At 53.2% G+C, this 13,829-nt stretch overlaps 1 protein-coding gene and 1 long non-coding RNA gene across 3 annotated transcripts in view; one reads left to right on the top strand and one right to left on the bottom strand.

The window, feature by feature from the left end:
• LOC130513791 (uncharacterized) overlaps positions 1–5,675 on the bottom strand; it is a 38,357-nt gene extending 32,682 nt beyond the window's left edge. The window contains exons 1-2 of the long non-coding RNA XR_008946833.1: positions 5,289–5,675; positions 4,801–4,966 (exon numbers count right to left, since the gene is read on the bottom strand). This is a non-coding gene — a long non-coding RNA (uncharacterized LOC130513791). The remainder of the gene's footprint in view (positions 1–4,800; positions 4,967–5,288) is intronic.
• Positions 1–9,840, top strand: part of LOC130513788 (cadherin-20-like) — a 29,629-nt gene extending 19,789 nt beyond the window's left edge. For both annotated transcript variants that reach the window (XM_057012828.1, XM_057012829.1), the window contains exons 2-12: positions 18–296; positions 2,107–2,401; positions 2,643–2,762; positions 3,708–3,875; positions 4,806–4,993; positions 5,132–5,385; positions 6,432–6,568; positions 6,792–6,913; positions 6,992–7,109; positions 7,287–7,529; positions 8,277–9,840. In XM_057012828.1, coding sequence (XP_056868808.1) covers positions 87–296; positions 2,107–2,401; positions 2,643–2,762; positions 3,708–3,875; positions 4,806–4,993; positions 5,132–5,385; positions 6,432–6,568; positions 6,792–6,913; positions 6,992–7,109; positions 7,287–7,529; positions 8,277–8,797 — 2,376 coding nt within the window. In that variant the 5' untranslated portion in view covers positions 18–86 and the 3' untranslated portion in view covers positions 8,798–9,840. The remainder of the gene's footprint in view (positions 1–17; positions 297–2,106; positions 2,402–2,642; positions 2,763–3,707; positions 3,876–4,805; positions 4,994–5,131; positions 5,386–6,431; positions 6,569–6,791; positions 6,914–6,991; positions 7,110–7,286; positions 7,530–8,276) is intronic.
• Positions 9,841–13,829: the final 3,989 nt, after the last annotated feature.

The raw sequence follows: 13,829 nt of genomic DNA, 5'->3' as shown, positions 1-13,829 counted from the left end.
TTTTCTGTTTTAAACAGTAACCAGAGAGGAGAGAAGCAGCAGATATTCCTCCCCCCCACCCCAAGTCTCCAGCTCCAGGTTCAACGATGGGACACCGGTTCCGTCTTCGGAGCCTCCTGCTCACTGTTGTCCTCGGCGTCCTGTCCCTCCTGCCCCACAGCCTTCTGGGTAGCCCTGGGGAGGAGACGGCGGCAGGAAGGTCGCCGCTCCTGCGGAGGGTGAAGCGAGGCTGGGTGTGGAACCAGTTCTTTGTCCTGGAGGAGTACACCGGACTGGAACCCCTCTATATTGGAAAGGTCAGCGCCGATCACACGCACGTGCATGTTGTGTCCTGTGGCCCTCAGAGGCGGCGGCTTTTCTGCGTGACCTTTCTGCTCTGGCTGCCTAATGTGAGAGATGCTGCACCTCCAGAGGAAAACGGCGTTTAGAGCTGCTGCGTTCAGAACCTGCGTTTCCAGCCCGACGCGCACGGCTGTGGCGCCTGCATTAAAGCAACAACGAGGGAAAACTTTCCCAAAAAAAACCCAACACAATTTAATCCTTGAATGCACCCCAACAGCTTCTCTTCTGTCCACTCTGAACCGGAGCCAGACAGCAGCGATCGAGTTAATTGACTCGATCCGAGCCTTCGCTCTGTCCGGCGCTCCGACAGGGAGCGGGCGAGCGAGCAACAGCCGGTGGCGGAGCTTTGACTGCTGAGTCAGCAGGGCGACCCGGACGTTTGATCGATAGTTTTGCGAGGGAGGGATCATCAGCGGAGACCACACACAATAAACCCCTCAAAAGAAATACATTACTCACTTGGAACATTAAGCTAATTACAGATCTAAACGGTAAGGTACGATAAACAAGCATGTAAACCACGACGCTAGCTAACCCAGCTAACCTTCTGCCTTCTTTCACATCCCAAATAAAGTCACACAAAATACATAAAAAGTTGGAAATGATGTGATCCCACCTTACGCTCTGGAATGCTAAATTATCTGATATTTGGGAATTCCGAGGACTGTAATTCAGAATGAGCCAAAGGACAGGAACCGGTCCTGGGAGCCTCAGAAGGCCCTCGGCTTATGTTCTTTACATTAATCCTTCCAGTCGCTGCTTTTTTATCAGTTCCATTTAGCATTTGCTCCTTTTTTAAGCTGCCCGCCTCTTTCAGAGGTGAGGGGAATCCGCCCCCCCACGCCGTGGCGAGATCAGGGGTAACAGCGTTCCTCCTTTCTTTGGCTCGGGGACAAAGCCAGGATCAGAGCAGGAGCAGGTGGATGAGGCCGAGCGGAGAGGCGCTGCGAGACAGAACGCTAGCAGACGCCAGGCTGAACCTCACAATGAGGTGTTGATTAAAAACACGGATCCCGGCCTGAGCCGCCGGCGAGGGCGGCGCGGCGCCGAGGAGAAGCTGAACGTGCGGCTGCCGCAGGGATGACGAGGATTGTGGAGATTAGCAGAATTAGGAAAGTTGCACTGCGGTGTTTTGACTGTATTAGACTGGAAACAGCAGCGGCGTCTCTCTTCCAGTCAACTGGGACTCGAACACTCTCCAACTAATTAGCGCAGGAGTCGTCGGCCCGTCACCTGTTAGCAACTTCCTCTTAATCTGAGGTTGCTTTGGAACGGAACGCCGAAGCGGAGGCCTGAAAAACAGGCTGTGTTTGATGCGGCCGAGTGATTTCTGTCGACGGGCCGTTTAATCCCACTCTGACGGCAGCTTTCATCACGCCAGCCCATAATATACACACACAAAAGCGATTGCACGTCTACAGACCGGCGTCATTAGAAAAGGCCGCGCGGGGATTGTGATTGCACCGCAGGGCAACAATCGAGCCGCGGAAGGTGATTACGCGCCTATCGGTGGTATTAAGGTGCACAAACAGCCACGGACCCCCCACGGAGAACCGCCGCTGGGTCAAATGACTTCCTGATATCGGGATGAAAAACAAAAGAAACAAACAGGTCCGTTTCCACGCAGGAGTTCCTGGTAAATACAGGGGGCGCCGACTCGCTCTCGCTGTTCTAGTCCCTCCAGCTCCGCCCAGAGCACCGCCCCCTGCTGGCAGGCTGCAGCACAGCTCTTAAATACTAACGCGTCCTTGGTGTTGTCCACAGCTGCACTCGGACATGGACAAGGGGGACGGCTCCATCAAGTACATCCTGACGGGCGAGGGCGCCGGCACCACCTTCACCATCGACGACAACACGGGCGACATTCACGCCATCCAGAGGCTGGACCGAGAGATGAAGGCCCAGTACGTCCTCCGCGCTCAGGCCAGGAACCGCCTGACCGACAGGCCCCTGGAGCCCGAGTCCGAGTTCATCGTCAAGATCCAGGACATCAACGACAACGAGCCCAGGTTCCTAGATGGACCCTACTGGGCCACCGTACCAGAAATGTCCCAAATAGGTAAGAATGGAGAGAAGCGGCCCGTGAAACGTCGGACGGGTCTAATTACAGCGGAGACGTACACAACCGCCCGCAGTCACTATTGTCTGCTTCATCTCCCATTCATGAACCACTTTTTTTGCTTCCTGTCGAGTAAATAAGCATTTCTGGACCAGGTCCAGCCACTCAGAGAATTACCTTCGGAATAACTTATTAGATTTAGAAGAGTTTTAAGAACCTTGCTGCCCCCGTCTTTGTGCAGGAACATCTGTGATCCAGCTGACCGCCACCGACGCCGACGACCCCACGTACGGCAACAGCGCCCGGGTGGTCTACAGCATCCTGGAGGGGCAGCCCTACTTCTCAGTGGACGCCAAGACCGGTACGTCGTCACCAACTGGGCCGCAGTTCTGCCGCCTGCTCGTTTCCCTTTCAAGGCCCCAAAATTGAGCTAAAGACAGGACTTGAGCGCCTCTGTGGCGGTGACGGACAGGCGGTCTTTGCCAGCACTCGACTCCCTTCACCAGGGTCTGATTTCAGCCGTGCACGTTTTGAGAGCCCCAGCTCTGAGTGCATGTGGCTCAGCATGATGCCTGTTGTTGCTATGAGACCAACAGAGGTTGTTGTGTTTTTTCCCCCCATTTTCTTACAACCTGTTTTGCTCCAAAAAGGTTTGGTGGAGAAGAAGAAATAAAGCCCACAGACACCTGAGCTGCTCCTTAATGTTAGTAGTTGGGCAACAGAATGTGAAAACACCAAACTTTTCCCAAATAAATTGCAATCTTCTGCAAATTAACCTTAACACTAACACATAAATAAATAAAAGGCTAATTCTCCTCTAGCGCCAGACTCAGTAAGAGCAGCTATAACTCAGGCCACCTCCAAATCTCCATTAGTCTCCTGAAAGCAGAGTTTTTACTGCAGCTGCCTCATTTCCTTGTTTGTGAAATCTGTTGCCAATCCTCTCCGGCTGCCCAGCAGCTTCATCCATCACCGGAACATGAGAAGCTCTGCAGCTATCAATCAGCATCGCCGCCGCTTTTATCACAGGGAGCAGACTGGGAAAGTTCCTGTGTGGAAGACTGAGGACGGATCCGCGCCACGCTTACGCTCATTTCCGATGCACCGAAACTTCTCGTTGTCATTCCTGACGATTAGCTTAGCTTAGCGCTGTAAGAGCAGCACGATCCAAATCTTAATGGCGACTGCCGACATTTAATCCTCCGAGTTCTGACCAGTTCTTTCATTTACAAGCAGTTCTCTTTGATTTCAATTGTGTCTTTCATTTCGCCCCAAACGCCACGCCTGACCTTTGACCTGTCCACAGGCGTGCTCCGGGTGTCGCTGGCAGACATGGACCGGGAGACCAGAGAGAACTACTCCGTGGTCATCCAGGCCAAGGACATGGGGGGGCAGATGGGAGGTCTGGCCGGCACCACCACGGTCAACATCACGCTCACCGACATCAACGACAACCCGCCCATGTTTGACCAGAGTAAGAGAGCGAGCGCTCGTCCTCGCCGTCTTATCGCTCCCAATGTAGCGCGTTTCCTGAAGCACTTTCCTCGGCCGCCGAGCCCGAACTCAGGTCACCTTCCTCTAATCTCTGCAGGAGTAAAACGTCGTGAGAGGAAACGTCCTCCTTGTAGAACATCCATCTGTCTTTTTGATCGCTGCGGCTGAATTGTTCTTTAAGAATACCCAGATTTAAAACTGATAGCAGATTAGCTCCGGTTGATGGAGCGTCTGAGCTATTCACGGTGACACCGACACCCGTTCGCCCTCCACCTCGTCGTTCTGGTGCTCCACTCCCCTGGCATGTCTTCCATATCATCTCCTGCACCCCCACCCCCTGGCTGCTGTCACCAGCGGCCCCATGCTGCCTCTCTCATTATCCACGTTTCTGCACGCCATTACGGGCTATCGCAGGTCAGGGGTTGCCTAACGGTCCGCCGTCATCTCTCCCTGCTCGATGGGTGGTTACCCGCCCCCCCGCCTCCATTACTAGCTGTCCTACCAATTAGAGCCATCACTTTGCTGGAACCTCCATCATGAGGGGGTCTGACGAGCACAAAGTCCAGACAGGTCTCAGTGGACCGCAGGGAGCGCCACAAATTGGGCAGCCGTCACCTCTTTTTTAAGCTTAAACAGTAGATGATCAATAGACAAACAATAGATCAGGACAGTGCGTAACCCAGCTGTGAAGCACTGCTGGAACTTTTTGAGTGAAAGTGTGTCCACGTGTGTGAATGTGACAGAGCGACCGTGGAGGTTTTAGAGGGCTTATGCCTCCCTCTAGTGGTGGAAACGTGTAAAACGTGTGTGGGGCGTTATACAGTCATTTCATAATCTCGGGACACAATTTCTATCTTTCAGTCGAACATATTTCGTGTTTCCACACTGACAGTTGCTGGTTCTACCTCAGGGTTGTACCAGATGAGCATCCCAGAGGCGGCACCCATGGGTTCGGTGGTGGGTCGCATCTGGGCAAAGGACAGGGACATCGGGATCAACGCCGAGATGAGGTACAGCATCATCGATGGAGACGGGAGGGACACCTTCGACGTCAGCACCGACCCCACCAACCTGTTTGGCATCATCACTGTAAAAAAGGTGCGAGGAACCCTAACCCGAGCCACTTTGACCTATTTAGCGCCGACGTTTTCCACGAATTCTCAGGTGGACGTAAAATTCTGGGAACAGAGTGAAACATTTGGCGGCTCAAAGCTCCTTTTTGTGTTCAATCTTCAGCCGCTGGACTTCGAGACCAAGCCCAGCTACACTCTGAAGGTGGAGGGCGCCAACACCCAGGTGGACCCCCTTTTTCACCACCACGGGCCCTTCAAGGACGTGACAATAGTGCACGTGAGCGTGGAGGACGTGGACGAGCCCCCCTTGTTTGACTCACCTGGGTACTACATCGAGTTGCCGGAGGACGCCGAGATCGGGACGGTGGTGAAGACGGTGTCGGCAAGAGACCCCGATTCAGCCAACAACACAGTGCGGTGAGGAGGGGGTTACCACGGCAACTCAGGTCTCCTCCACAGGACGGTCATTAACTGTTATACAACCCAGAGGTTAAAGGTCAAGGAGAGACTCGTCACACTAACTGGTTATACTAGGGCAGAGATGGTGAATGGACTGGTTGTACTGGGCCTGGGGGGGGGGGGGGGGGGGGGGTAACTGGTTCTACTGGGCTGGATAGGTAAGCAGAGGATAAATGGACCTGTTGCTATCGTAGGACAACATTTATTTACTATGATTTAAAATGTCGGTAACGTAAATATTCTTACATTTATTTCCTTTACGCCACCAGTCACCAGCTTCAACAACATCGGTATAACGCAACACGCGAGAATTTAAAATTTAAAATTACAATTAAAAACATGCAGACATGGAAATCCATACCTGTGCCAGCTGTGTAAATGTCACTAAACCACAGGCGCTGTCGGCCATTAAGTTATTAACTTTAACTTGATTTTAAAAGCGTCCTTTCTGGAGAAAAGAGGTCCAGCCATACCTGCGCAGCAGCGGTTACACCTGAAGCCGTTTAGGCCAATTAATGGTTGATTCACGTGCTGTTGAGAGGCTCGTTCATCTCTGGCGTGTAAGAAAATTAAAGTAAAAACTCCTACTGCTGTAATAAATACAACAAAAGCTCCGATTAACTGCCTACATTTTATTACAGCTCACAGTTGCACGAACATAATGTAATATAACGCGGTGGCGCGGATGTAGTTCCGGTTTGCCACCACACGGGGGCAGAAACTCACCGTGTTGGCGGAAGAGCACAAACGCAACAACCTTGACAACAATTTCCAGTAATTAGCCGCAGCAACGTTTTCATACACAGGCTGTCCAGATGTTGAGTTGTTCTGATTAAAACTATAAATGATTATGCATTAAGGCTTTCATTAAGGCTATCAATCATCTGGGGAGTCGGACAGCAGGCTGCAGCCAGTCTGTCAGGGTTTACCAGCTGGAACAGGGATGGAGCTGGTGGATGGGAAGCTCTTATGAATGGTTGCATGTGTTGTTTTGGTGTCTGCAGATATTCCATTGAGAGGACGAACGACCTCGACAAATACTTCTACATCGACATCACATCCGGGGCCCTCATGACGGTGCGGACCCTGGACCGAGAGGAGATGAGCTGGCACAACATCACGGTCCTCGCGATGGAGATGAGTGAGTTTCATCCGGGTACAGGACACTGCCACTCAAACTCTGTTTATTTTACACCTTGAAGGTGAAAGACCATTTTGGTGGAGCATATTTGGTTCTTAAGCCTTAGTTCCAGAGTTGAGCGCCACATCAAAGAATCAAAGAACCAGGATTAGGACCGGGAAAGTGCATTTTAGCGCCACTCTAGTGGCTCTCTGGTTATCCGTGTGTGTGTGTGTGTCCACAGATAACCCATCACAGATCGCCAGCGTGTCTGTGGCCATAAAGATCACGGACGTGAACGACAACCCGCCCTCGCTGACGCATTACCTGGAGGCCTACGTGTGTGAAAACGCCAAAGCCGGGCAGGTACGGACCAGTTTACGGGGCTGCGCGTGAATAACCGGCCTCTGTGGTTGATTGGACGTGTCTGCTGATGTCGCCCAGCTGATCCAGATGGTGACGGCCGTTGACGTGGACGAACCTCAGGGCGGACAACACTTCTACTACAGCCTGGCGCCGGAGGCCGCCAACAACCCCAACTTCACCCTGAGAGACAACCAAGGTACACGCTGGTGGCGCGCTGCCCCCTCAGGCCAGCTCTGGTCATTGCACCTCAACAGAATATTAGTGGATTAAAACGACAGTGTGTATTTGATGTGGGGTGAAACAGGCTGTTTATTATGAATGTCCCCCCCCCCCCACCCCCCCACCACCACCTCCACCCCCCATGACCATCCAGACAACACGGCGTGGGTCCTGACGCGCCGCGGAGGCTGGTCCCAGCAGCAGCAGACCGTCTTCCACCTTCCCATCATCATCTCCGACAGCGAGCACACCAGCACCAGCACGCTCACCATCCGCGTGTGCAGCTGCGACCACGAGGGCAACGTCCTGTCGTGCAACGCCGAGGCCTACAGCCTCCCCGCCAGCCTCAGCAGGGGGGCGCTCATCGCCATCCTGGCCTGCATCTTCGTCCTTCTGGGTGAGTGGCGGGCTGCGGAGTCCGAAACATCATCCGGAGCGTCACGTTTCAGGCGTCATCGGCTGGATCGTATCTGATGAGTTTCTTTATTTTTCCCCACTTTTACCTCCCTTAAATCCTCCTAAACCTGGAAGTTTTTCCTCCCTTCATTTAAGCGAAAGAGAACAATTAAAAGTTTCAAACGAGCCATTGAAATCATCCTCGTTCCGGAGCGGGATTTGGCCCCGGGCTCTTTGAAATTAAAGGTCGGTGATGTCACAGGTGAAGCTGGCGGAGTTGTTTCAGCGGAATTTATTGCTGCGTCTGAGCGGAGCGGAATGAGTCGCCCAGCGGAGGGTTTACGGGTCTGCGGGGAGCGATAACGCACGTCTCCATCGGCCTCCGAGGGGGGACACGGAGCGTGATGCTGCGGAGCAGCTGGCGCTAATGAACGCCAGACTTTTACTGGGACCAGGAAAGAAAAAGAGACGCGTGTTTAATCCAGTGGCTGTGGAATCGCAGCAGGAGGCGGCTGCTAATGCGCCTTTGTCAAACTGACAAAGTGTTCCTGAGGTTTAGACAGAAATTTGTCTCTTTATTGCTGGAAAATAGGAAAATGAAGGAAAATAAGTCTGCTTCTCCCCCTCCAGGTGATTTAAGGGTTCATTTTTTATTCAAGATCAATGCGTTTATAAAATATTGGGGGGTTTTGGCGAGTGTCCAGTATTATAAATGTCCTAACGCGTTTGTGTGTCCTCTCTGCTCCAGTGATGATCCTGCTCATGCTGTCCCTGCGCACCCACCGGAAGAAGACCTTCCTGTGCGACGAAGAGGAGAACGTCCACGAGAACATCGTGCGCTACGACGACGAGGGCGGCGGCGAGGAAGACACCGAGGCCTTCGACATCGCCGCCATGTGGAACCCGCGAGAAGCGCACCATCACCCGGGCAAGATGAGACAGGACATGCTGCCGGAGATCGAGAGCCTGTCCCGGTACGTCCCTCAGGCCTGTGTCCTCGGCGGCGGCGGCGGGGACAGCAGCGTTCACGGATACGTGCTGGCGAAACTCCTGGAGGCGGACCTGGACCTGTGCGCGCCGCCCTACGACTCGCTGCAGACCTACGCTTACGAGGGGGAGGGATCTGTGGCCGAGTCCCTCAGCTCTCTGCAGTCGGGGACGTCCAACACGGACCACGAGTACGACTACCTGAACGACTGGGGCCCGCGCTTCAGGAAGCTGGCAGAGATGTACGGCGTGCTGGAGGCCAACAGTCCGCCGCTGTGGTAGAGCGACTTCGCCGTTCAGAGCCGGGCAAGGTTTCACCACGGCAAAGCCGACCAGTGGAAAACATGCTCGGCAGAGACACGACGGAGCGGAGACGTCCTGTTAGCGAGGAGGTGGAGACGTCCCGCAACTGTTAGCACTTGAACTTTGGCGGCCTCGACCAGGCGAAGGCCTTGAGCAGCACTGTGAGCCGGGCTTAAATCTCCCCGAGAGACGGCAGCTCCCAAAACCCCCACAAATGAACGTCTTCAAAGCACACGTTAACCCCTCCCTGCCTGATCCCCCCCCCACCCCCATGGTTCAAAGAGTTGAGAGCGGAGACGGCTGGGGGGGTGGTTACAGCCCAGGAGTCACTGCTTCTTTGAAGGGTTTTAATTTATTCCTCTGTCTCCGGTGCTGTATTTATATTTTCTCTAAGTTATTCACACCTTCCTGCTCACATATATGTTGTGACCTATATGATGTAAAGGCCATGTTTCTTGTGTGGGTGGATCACGCGATACACGTGTGACATGTTTATTCTTGTCTCGTTTGTCTTCACACGTTTTTACGGTAATTCCGCAGTTTTCCCCCTCTCGAGTGCGTAACGGTGGCCACTTCCTGGACGCGTTCTCCGTCCTCACGTCTGGGAGAACGGGGGTGGAAAAGCACACGACACAGCTGCCTTTCATCGTTCCTTTGGATCCACCACCGTGCCGCCATCGCTCAGCAGCTGAGGAGGCCCCACCCGTCGGGTACTGGTGTTGTCCAACCTGGGTGGCGCCACACTCACGTGGGACGCTGCCTCCATCCCAGCGGACTTCAGAGATAATCTGACTTAAGTGCCAAATGTAAAAAGGTCATTTTGGATTAAAAAAACAACAACTCCAAAACACTTAAAAACTGTGTTTTGCCAACTGAGGGAGGAAAAGTTGTGTTTTTTTTTTTATATATATAATTTGATTAAAGTTTACTTGAAATTTCTGTGGTGAGTCAAGCTACGGTCAGTACGTGAATGTAGATATGTTTTTGTATTCTTGGTAATAAAAAAGAAAGAACAACGAAAAGTCTCACGTCAAAGATTACTCTGCACATTATTTCAGGCCCAGACGGGAACGAAGCAAACGTGTCCTTCAAAAGATTAAGCAGCTGCTTAAATACGCAATCACGGGCTGAATTGTCCTCTAAAGCGTTATTGCGGTTCATTACTGTTCCCGGACGGTTTTACCGCAACATTCACGTCAGAAAACGGACCGCGGAAAGGTGGAAATCAGGTAGGAATAAGAGTTTCCACTCTTCGTGTTTTCCTGCTTCTGGGAAACACCTTCCTGATGTTAGCAACCGGAGCTCTTCCCTCTCAGCTCTGCATGAACCAGGCCACCGTTTGGGGGAGTGTTGGGGTCCCCGCCCCCCCCCCCCAGGCCGGTTCTTGGCTGAAGCGCTGGCATCCCAAAGTCGCTGAGGGGGTAATTTGTCTTAAGCTCCAGCGCTCTCCCTAACAGACGGAGCCCAAACGCAGAAGATAATAAGGAGCCTTCCAGCTCTAATCCCGCTGAGGATAAGGCCGGTGAATCGTCCCTAATGCCAAGTGGAAAAACACACTTCTCAGGGCTGGAAAGTCAAATTCAAGCTGGTCCCCCAATGTTCCATGTGGAGTCAGAGGATCAAACACCCGTCGGGCGTTTTTGATCCGCTCCGGTCTTCGGCTCCCGGCCTCTCCCACCACGCCGACGTCCTCCCTGCTGCCCTCCGATCGCCGTCCTCCGTCGTTCCCTCCACCCCCCCCCGTTAATCCGCAGCAGGACACGCGTGTCTCTGCCTCGGGGTCGGGCTGCCGTTTCTCATTCCGATTATTTCTTCTGCAGGAGAAAGCCATCCTTGGGATCTATGAGCTCGTCACTAGTCCCAGATCCAGACACATCGGACCATGTCTGAAGGACGGCTTAATGAGGCAACCGTCTGCTTCCTGGATCAGATCCCACGTTCACCATCCTCCTATTGTACTTCATTGCGTCCCCTTTCATCATCCTCCCCGTGACCTGGTGCCGCGTCCCACCGTTACTGCCCGGTCCAGGAACATCAAAGAAGAGCGCTTTGATCTCCTGCAGATGACGTCACGACTTTGAAGTCTGGAACAGAGGAAGAAACAAAGGAGACGGTTCCAACGTCCTCCCCGAACGAGCGTTTCGCTTCATTTCAAGCGTGAGGAGAAGCTTCAGCCTCGTGAAAACGTGCACACAGGTCACGCACGCACGTGCCGCGGCTGAAGCGCGACATGCGCGTGTGACCTGCAACCGACCTCAGGCAGCAGCTGAACGGGATAAAAGGGAACCATGTTCGCTCCTCACGTTTTCCAGTCAGAGCTCAGAGGGAGGCGGCGCCTCCGCCGGCTTTGATCTTTATCAAGAGGTTTGGAATTGGAAACCAAGACTGATAAGGAAGCATCTGTTTCAAACATCTGCATTAGGGCTCATTTAGTCACTCAATCAAATATTCATCGCCGACTTCTGTTGGAGACTAATTTGATAAACAACCAGAATTAGAATCATCAGGGGGGGAAAAGGCAGTTTTCCTCGGAGACGCTCGTGGCGGAAGTTTGAAGGACGGACTGGAAAAGATGAGCCAGGATTCGGAGCAGAGGACAGATTGGGGCCAGGAGACGCCGCCTTCTGCCCCTAAAAGAGTACGAAAGGCACTCATCTGTGCCGGTGACGTCTGCTGATGACATCATCAGGGTGCGACGGCGTCACGTGGATGTTCTTGTCCGGCTAAAACGCCGGATCAATAGATGTAAAGCGCTGGCCGCTCCCAGATCGTTCCAGTAGACCCCCCGCAAATCCATCCCACAGGCGCACGCTCGCTCAAGCCTTTGCTCAAGGGCTCTCGGCACAAGCGGCGTGCGGCGAGGAGACGCTCCTCCGCCGTGTGTGTTTGGGATTAGACGCATTTGTTTTGAGTTAAGTACGACCTTCCATTATCCGTCACGCCGGCCGCTCTCTTCGCCCCACAGCCTCCATTAAAGGCCGGCAGGCGTAAACAGATCGATGCGTCCAAACAGGTAAAAACAGCCTGACGGAGGGTCGGGGGAAACGGGAAAAACGGCGAGGTGGCGAGGGAGGAGGGCCGCGGTTTAACCTCAGGGAGAACAAACGTGTCGAAGCACGCGGAGGTCCGTTCCTGAGGGTATCGATCCAGGCAGGAGAGTAATCTGGCCCAAATCTAATCAGACAGAACCTGACGGAGGATGAAGAGTTTAACCGCTGCAGGAATACAGTTAAAGAGCCTCCGGGGAGCCCCGGGGGTCTTCATGGAGTCCGGAAGGACACGAGCAGACCCACATTCAGAGGTCACGTCCTCTCATGTTGGCCTCAGAACCGCTGAGTCAGAGGCCTGGTTGAACATGAGGGAACCTTCAAATGACTCGACGTGCGGGAGCAAGAGCCCTCCGACTGGTGCACGAGGAGTAGAGCAGCTCCGGCCCCGTTAGCGCCGTTAGCTTCTATTGATCCAGATGGTCGCTAACAGGAAATGTGGGATTCAGAGCAGCGGCGCTGTCTCATGCCGAGCTGTTAAACACGCACCGACGTCCGTCACTGGTGTCTAACCGGAGCTCCGGTTGTTGTTGTCACGGCGACACCGGTGCCGGTCTCTGTTGTCTTTGATCCCGTCCCGAGGTCCAAACCAAAGGAAAACCCAACAACGCCGTCACGTCCTCCTGATTTATGCCGACTCATGGCTGCGGTTTGCTGTCTTTGATGCTTTCATGTCAACATTCAGGATGGTTTATGAGGCATAAGGGAGCGATTCGCCTCCGATTACTGGCTTCGGATCAGGATCGACTTCTTTGAAGTGGCGGTGACAGATTAATAACACGAGAACATAAATTATTACAAAAAACCTCCGAAAGCGTTCGAATTTTGGTGCCAGCAGTCGATTCTCACACGTGGGCCGACATCCTGGAACGCAACGGCCGTTAATTATTCTTTACCCGTTAAATTAGCATATTAATTGGCTGTTGTGGGAGTTCAGACCAACAGCCATCGGTGACCTTGGCGACGCCGTCACGCTTTCGCACGTCCGAGTCTGGCGAGCGGCTGCTGATTGATAAGCTGCACGTCGGACACGCCGAAAATGCAAACGCGGCCGTTTCCAAGCCCCGGACGCCAGCTGGCGAGCGACGCGCACGCATGCGGCGGCTAATTAACCTGTCATCAAAGACTTCAAACGACCGATCCCAGCATTGATTTTCCGCTCCGCCGACGGCGCTCGCGAGGGTCACATTCGCTACATTTACGCTACCGCGCGCTAAGAGCTGAAATATCGAGGTTGCTTTGACTCCGTCGCCCAACGCTGCCTCCAGACAGGAAGCAGAATTAAATCAGCCCCCTGGTGGTGGGCAGCAGTAAAGGCTGTGACCTGCCCCCCCGTGGACCACACCTGGTTTAATGCTGTGGAGAAGGTGGCGGTTGATTTGTGTTTAGAAGCGGCGCGAACGCGGTCGAGTCCATTACCCGCGACGGCCTGTGAAGAATTGAGGCGTTCAGCCCCTGAAAATGCTCCCCGGGGAGCCTTAATTACCTCCGTTCATGCTATATCAATAAATATTGGAGAGGAAAAGAGGTTCCTGAGGGTAAACAAAGGCAGCCAAGTTCTCCCGACCATGAAATACGGCTCTTCAGTAAATAACAAGACAAGGAAATGGCTTCTTTATCTCCCACTGGAGTCAATTTCTTTGAGGAAAACAACATTTCAGGGGAGCTAATCTCTATAAATCGAGGCTCTGCTCATGCTCAAAAGCTCCATAATCACCCGTATAAAACACTTTGGACTGAGAGACTGCCGAGATCCACGCTTCCCGATTCAAAGTTTAATATTTCACAATGAAAAAGGGGGGGGGGAGCATCTCCATGGCGACACAAACTGGAAGATGGAATCACGACTTGGGAAAGAATCGCGAGGTTCCAGTCGATATTTTGGTTTTTCTGACAGTTTCTGCTTCCTGTCTCGTTCACAGACCTTCTCAGCCTGGAATTTCTGAATTTGTTTTTGGGGGAAA

This window comes from Takifugu flavidus, chromosome 17, assembly GCF_003711565.1.
Source record: "Takifugu flavidus isolate HTHZ2018 chromosome 17, ASM371156v2, whole genome shotgun sequence".
In the NCBI taxonomy this organism is placed as follows: Eukaryota; Metazoa; Chordata; class Actinopteri; order Tetraodontiformes; family Tetraodontidae; genus Takifugu; species Takifugu flavidus.
Note: the sequence above shows the minus strand (reverse complement) of the source record. Positions and strands in the feature narration are given on the sequence as shown.